This window comes from Helianthus annuus, chromosome 9 (genome assembly GCF_002127325.2).
Source record: "Helianthus annuus cultivar XRQ/B chromosome 9, HanXRQr2.0-SUNRISE, whole genome shotgun sequence".
NCBI classification, from domain to species: domain Eukaryota; kingdom Viridiplantae; phylum Streptophyta; class Magnoliopsida; order Asterales; family Asteraceae; genus Helianthus; species Helianthus annuus.
The window spans coordinates 136,365,050-136,372,696 of NC_035441.2; the positions used below are offsets into that span (position 1 = coordinate 136,365,050).

The 7,647-nt window shown below is 37.4% G+C and overlaps 1 protein-coding gene across 1 annotated transcript; it reads right to left on the minus strand.

Moving 5' to 3' along the window:
- Positions 1-1,633: 1,633 nt before the first annotated feature.
- On the minus strand, positions 1,634-5,540 carry LOC110878803 (probable LRR receptor-like serine/threonine-protein kinase At4g36180). The gene has a single exon (XM_022127168.2). The coding sequence runs from the start codon at positions 5,361-5,363 to the stop codon at positions 1,941-1,943; it is 3,423 nt and encodes a 1,140-aa protein (XP_021982860.1). The 5' UTR covers positions 5,364-5,540; the 3' UTR covers positions 1,634-1,940.
- Positions 5,541-7,647: the final 2,107 nt, after the last annotated feature.

Consider the following 7,647-nt stretch of genomic DNA (forward strand, 5'->3'; position numbering starts at 1 on the left):
ACTTTTTATATATGGAAAAAAATTTTGGTTGTACTGCACATGTGCACTAATACGGAAAGTCTAAACCACTTAACCCACCCCCCACCCCCCCCCCCAAAACCTAAATTCACCCTCCCACCAAAAGCGTAACCCCCCCACCCCCACCCTCCCAAAAACCTAAAACTAAACCCTAAACATAAACCCGAAAAAAACCTAACCCCCCCACCCCCACCCCCCAAAAACCTAAACCCCCCTCCCCCCCACACCCAAAAACCTAATCCTAATCCTAAACCTCCAAAAAAACTAACCCTAAAAGCTAAACTAGAATCAAAAAACTAATTTTAAGCATGTAATGCACATTGTAATACATGTTATATTGCACATGTGCACTACTATAATAATAGTATTGAAAACAAGACGACACCATAAATCTTTTTTTATGTCATAAAAAATATGCTCGAATATACTTGAATGAAAGATAAGAAAATTTGTGATCTTATGGTGCCATTTTTGTTTTAAAATAATAACGTATGGAGAAATGAGAAATGTTTGAAAAGTTATATATTTTTTGTTCCAATTTTACCCCTCCTTCATTAAAAGTCTTTCCTCCCTCCTTTTTAGTGGGTTTTAGTTAGTTTTCTAGTTTTCACAATAACTAGTGGTTTTCATTTGAACCTTCCCCTATATATATATTTAAGTATATTAATAATGCACTTCATTTTCTAATTTATAAACATTTAAAACCACATAATTTCATTTTTTTTTGAAAATCACCCAAAGCTAAGGGTACAACCAACTAAGCTAAAACTTGTTGTTTATTTATAATGTTTAAATATTAACTAGTATTAAGCACTCAGCGTTACGGCGGGGCGAACACTAATGCCACACTACTGTCAGCGATCACTAATACTGAAGTTGCGGCGTGTTAATGCGAAGAAATTAAACCGAAACGTAAAACATAGATAGAATAACTAAGTTGATCTAAGACTCGCGTATTATAATGAACTCACGTCTATTTTTTGTTTAACTAGTACATCGTAATCTATACATAATATATATCATTACCACTATAGTCTATACAATATCTCTATATTATTACCACTATACAAACCATAATGCATATATTACAACAACCATTGCTGATATCAATATGTTGCAAATTATACAACTATACAAACCATAATTCATGCATTACAACAACACAACACAACGCAAAATATGAGATGAGGAAATGTGGTTATAGCCTATGAGTACAGCTAATTATGCATAACATACAACAAAATATGAGATAAGAAAATATGGCTATGGATACAACCAATTATGCATAACATACCCTCAATTCACATATATATTGCAAATTTATAGTATATAATCAGTTATACTAAACTAGGCATTGTATAGGTTCTGAAATTCCGTTGTTTAATTAATTAATTTTCAAAATGCAATTCGTTACTAACTATGTTCCTCGCAAAGATCAAAAAGTCAAATACCACAGTGACAGTCTATGACATTAAACACCAAGAAATTGACTGTTACGATCGCAAAACGATGCCAAATACTTTTGTACACATCACACAGTGACAGCTATGATATCCCAATATTTAAATCAATATTAAAAAATGACTATTTATTTGTGGGGTTCAGCGAATATAAATAATATTAAAATGTAAGTGTGATGCATTAACGGCTCTATTGTCAGACCCCCACTGACCACCATGTTACCTCGCCGGACTCACTTGTCCAATTATCCTTCCACCCAACACCACCACCACCACCGGCGCCGTCGCCGGCACGGCCACCGTAAAGTACAAAACTGAAACATATCCGTAAAACAAAAACCTCCTAAATTGCCACATTTTAAATACCAAATTTCTAAACTACAATTACTACAATCAAATCTTTTGAAAAAACATCAATAGAAAATTAATGTTAAACAAAACAAACTTGGGTTATTTTTGGGTCTACACCGGGGAAGGTTGGGAGGTTGGGTCGGCCGATGATGGAATATCGGGACCAACCCGACAACCTTCGAGCATGAACACAATGTCGCCCATCATGGGCCGGTCTTGCGGGTCAGGTGCGGTGCAAAGTAGCCCGACTTTAACACCAAGCAAGAACTCTTCCCATTCAGATGACTCGGGGTCTAACTCGAGCAGCCCGGGTTCCAAAAGCTCGGAAACTTGACCTCTTTGCAACTGTCTTTTGACCCATTTGACAATATCTTCATCTTGTGTGAACATCACTGGCTTCTTACCTGTTAACAACTCCAGCAAAACAATCCCGAAACTGTAGACATCTGACTCCTTTGTCACTTCACCGGTTAGTATTGCTTCGGGTGACACGTAGCCCAGGGTCCCGACTGAACCGGAACTGGAGGTTGCAGCTTCTGGTGATCTGCTGGTGGCGAGTGGGGTTAGCCCGAATTCAGACACATGGGCTTCAAAATCTGCATCAAAGAGAACATTTTGTGGCTTGACATCGCCATGGACCATGGTAGTCGAATGAAGGAAAGCTAGCCCGCGGGCTATACCGAGGGCGATTAAGTGCCTCATGGGCCAGTTCAAAACATGCCCGTCTTGGTGAGATGCTTCTTGAAGCAAAGTTGCAAGGTTTCCATTTGGCATGTAGTCATACACAAGCAGCCTAAGATCAGGTGGACCCGCGTAATATCCACGAAGAACGGTCAAATTACGGTGTCGGACTTTCCCGAGCAATTCTGCTTCCTTCTTAAACATGTTCTCGTCAAGTAGCCCGCTTTGCAGCCTACGAATCGACAACACCATTCCATCATTGTAACACGCTTTAAAGATCAACCCGAATCGGGTTCTGCTCAAAACATTCTCCTCATCAAACTGCCGGGTTGCTTCTAGGGTTTCGGCCAGAGTAATCTTGTTATTAAACATAACAAGCTTCGGGCCTCCATTTTCGCCACTACTTCGTGTCCCCGAGCTTCGTTGTGGACTCGTTTTCTTCTTCTCACCCGCTTTTGACTTCTCTTGAATCCGTCTTCGCCATCTGAAGAGACTGTATGTGTAGAAGCAACAACATAGAGACATGAAAATAGCTCCAGCAGCAGCTACAACAATCAGCCAAATCATTCTTTTGTTACTACCGCTAGTTACCCCTTTGCACTTTCGATCCAACGGCTTCCCACATAAACCACCATTACCCGCATAAACGGATTCATTGTTGAATCTAGAAGCCAATGGCTCAGGAATTGGCCCTTCAAGATCATTGTTGGAGACATTAAAATACATCAAGCTTGAAATTGCGGTAAGATTTGCTGGAATCTCACCACTCAAGTCGTTTGAACTGAGATCTAGCGAATTGAGGTTAGACAGATGGGAAAACGACTCCGGAATGTTTCCGGAAAGATGGTTGGAGTTTAGTATAATGGAGTTCAAGGATGGGATGCTGGACAATTCCGGTGGTATCTCACCGGAAAGATTATTGTTACTCAAATCGAGTTGGGTCAAATGCAAGAGATGTGAAATATCAGGAGAGATTTTCCCACTCAATGTGTTTGAACCCAAATCAAGAACCTGAAGAGCAGAGCAATTGCCAAGCTCCGGTGGAATGTTACCAGAGACATTGTTATTCGACAAAGATAGAACAGCCAATGACTTGAGAAAGCTATAAGTTGAAGGAATGTGACCAGAAAACAAATTCGAAGACAGATTCAAGTAACGCAAACCTAACAAGCTGCTGAAACCTTCAGGGACATCCCCGGAAAACGAATTTTCTTGCAAAGCAACCAGTTGCAGGTTAGGCAAACCAAAAAGATCCAACGGCAACTCTCCGGTGAGATTCTGTCTGCTCAAATCAAGAGCAGTCAACTTATACAGACTCCCAATGCTTCCTGGAATCTTACCAGAAAACCCATTCCCACTCAAATTTAAAACCGATAGACCTTTCAAATTCCCAATACTAACCGGAATTTCACCCAAAAAACTGTTCCCTTCAAGGTCCAATGTTGTAAGGCTGCCCATTGACATCAAATCTTCCGGCAAGGTTCCACCGAGATTATTACCTCTCAAGCTCAACGTTTCGAGTTGGGTAAGATTGCTAAAACTCGAAGGAACACTACCGTTGAACCGATTCCCACCCAAATACAACATCTTAAGCCCTGTCAGCTCACTCAAAAACTTTGGAATTTTACCAGAAAACAAATTCCCTTCAAGATTTAAAACCCTCAGGTTAACCAGTTCCTTAATCTCACTAGGAAACAAACCGGATAACGAATTATTCGCCAACTTCAACTCCTCCAACTGCTTCAACCACCCAATCTCACCAGGAATTTCACCAGACAAACGATTACCAGAAACATCTAAAGCCGTTAATGTAGCTAAATCAGTCAACCACAACGGAAAATCACCATGAATCTGATTCTGTTGAAGATTTAAAACTTGCAAAACACTAAAACATTTACCAGACACAGGAGGAATAATATCCGTAAACGCATTAAACCCTAACTGAACATTCCGTATCGACGGTTTATCAACGGAAACATTACAAAATATAGACGCCGGAATTAAACCGGTGAGATTATTATTCGAGAGTGAAATAACTTGTAGCTTAGGAAGCGAAGCTATTCCGGCCGGAATAACACCTCCGATTGCGTTACCGTCGGCGCTAAAATGCAGCAGTGAAACACAGTTCGCTAACGCCGACGGTAAAGTACCTTGCAAGTTATTGTAATCAAGTAAAAGGTACTGAAGGTTTTTTAAGCCGCCATACCTCTCCGGAATCACTCCGGTGAGATGATTGTATGAAAAGTTTACGAGTTGCAGATCCGGTGAGTCGGAGAGGTTGTTCGGTAACTCGCCGGAGAGTGAGTTTGAGGACAGATCAAGGTACCGGAGACTTGACGGAAAAGTTTTCGGAACTTCGCCGGAGATATTGTTTCCGGCGACGTTAAATATTAAAATCTGTTTCAGATTTGAAATCTCCGGCGGTATCTCGCCGGAAAAAGAGTTATACTGAAGGAAAACATATTGTAAGAGTTCACATTTTGACAGAGATACCGGAATACTACCGTTGAAGCTGTTTGACCGGAGGCTTAGTCTGCGCAGCATGCGCAGGTTACCGAGTTTGGTAGACAATGCGCCGTTAAGCTGCAGACGTGGCAAACGGAGGTCAGTGACGCGGCCGGCGGAGCAACCGACGCCTCGCCAGTCGCATGGAGCGGAAGAGGTTGACCGGTCCCAGCTGGTGAGTGCACCGAGTGGATCATGAAGGTTAAGTTTGAAATCGAGAAGTGTGTCGATTTCTGTTAGGGTTTCAGGCGAAGGGTCGGCGTGTGTTAGCAAAGTGGCGGAGGAGATGAGGAGGATGAAGAGGAAGCGCATGTTAGCCATAAACGGCAGTGTGGGTTGTTGAAGCATTGGTTTTAATGAAGTGTAACGGAAGGGGACATGAAAGCGTAGGTTAGCCGGAGTGAAGGTGTAACGTTGGGAATGAGAGGAGAAGTGGAGACCGGAATAGTACGTTTGGCGTATTTTGCGCCACTGTGTGCATTGAGCCCTTCTCTCACACTCTTTTACAAAACACTAGAAACACACTGGATATAAAGACACTCTGAATTGTTTACTTTCTCTCTCCCACACACTACTCACCCGAAATTTTTTAATATTATTTTCCAGGCATTTTGTGACAAATCATTTGATACCAATACGTAATAAAATTTATTTTTCTTAATTTATACCGTTAATAACTATATTGTATTAAGTAGCACCAATGTTACTCTATCATAACCAACAAATAATCCTAGAAAAACTCGTAAAACAAAAGAAATAAAAAAAACAAAAAAATAATAAATCCGAACGGAAGTTAGATGTAAAAATGTTGAACCACGCGCGCCAAACGTAAAACATATAAAACAATAACCAAGTCGATCTAGGACCTGCGCATTACGACAGCGTCGTTAAATAGAAAAAATAGACCTAAAATGTTGAACCATACACGCACATTGTGACATGTTAACTCCCAAAATTTAGACTGAAACATAAAACTAAAAATTGTAAAAGATGAAAGTATAAGGGACCAATGTTGAAAGTGAAAAAGTGTTAACGATTATTATAAAAGTTGAAAAAGTACTGAGATTAAAAGTAAAAAATAAAGATAAAAAACTTTGCATTGCATCATGAGTGCAACCCGTGATGACAAATACGGATGAGCAATTGGTATAAAATACCGTCTCGATCCCGATCACGATCCCGAAATCCCGATCCCGAATTTTTTCAGTACTGGAAACGGTATCCACCTTTTGACATTTTCGGTATCGGTACGGTATCGGTAAAATACCGAATTTTACCCTCAAAATACCGATACCGTACCGTACCGTACCGACATATTTCGGTATCGGTATCGGTACCAAGTTTACACAAAATTCAGGATCGGTATTTTTCGGGAACGGGACGGTATCGGTATTTGCTCATCCCTAATGACAAATGTATAACCCTTGATGCATTGCAAAGTTGGTAATTAATATCTTCCTATACTAATAAACAAAAATCTTTTTGTACACATGTCAACTCTCTGGTGCATCCTCCCTTTTAATAATAGTATTACATATTAATTTTTATGCACAAAATATAATATAATATAATATTAATATAGTTAGAGATAAACGTATAAATTCAAATTTAATTAATAATTATCTATAACAAATATAAATGTATCAAATAATATAATAAGTATAATATTATTTAATATAGTTAGAGATCAAACGTATAATTTCAAATTTAATTAATAGAAATTACTTTTTGAGTCCCTATGTTTTAGGGGTTTTAACAACTTGAATCCAAAATCAAAAAGTTTAACACCCTGAGTCTCTAACCGCTAATTCACACCTCCTGTAAAAAAAAATCAAAAATCCTTTTGTAATGCCGAGTTCTCTAAGTTCTCACAATTTGTAGAAATTTTCATTTTACCTTAACCATATATATTTGTTAAGATCAAATATATTATTTGGATATAAACAATAATTACTAATAAAGTATCAAATCACATGTACAAGTACTTATTGTATATAACCTAGAAGACTAAAATTACAAGCAGATTATCTAAATAAAGTACCAAATTATCTTTAAAGCGAACACTAAATAGTTTTCAAAAGACATATTTTTTTTTTTGCTATTAAGTATATAACATTATATTTACTTAAGTCGTGTAATACACGTGTTCAGTATTTTCTTCCAATTTTAAATTTATGTTAATATCAATATGTTTTCATCTTAAAAAATGGTCCAACTTTCTAATTTCAATCATATTACGCAACTAAAAACATTATCATCATGCTAAATAAAGACATTATATAATATTATAAAAATTTTAATTTGAATATTTAAATATCGACTACTAATTAAAAAATTTGTTTTAGACGCTCAAATTTATAGTTTAAAAAACTTTAGTCATATTTTTTTAAACGTATACTTTATTTTTAGTATGATTTTTTAATATGTAATATTTTCTATACAATGATGATATTCGTATCTTGTCTCATAATCCATATATCTAAAAATAGTATTTATATCAAAGTATTTATTATATCATTAATATACATAGTAGAATTTAATTACAATTCATTTACCATAACCTCATAACTTATAATTATTTTTAAAAATACTTACATTTTTATGATAATTATTTTTTTTAATTTTTTAGTGT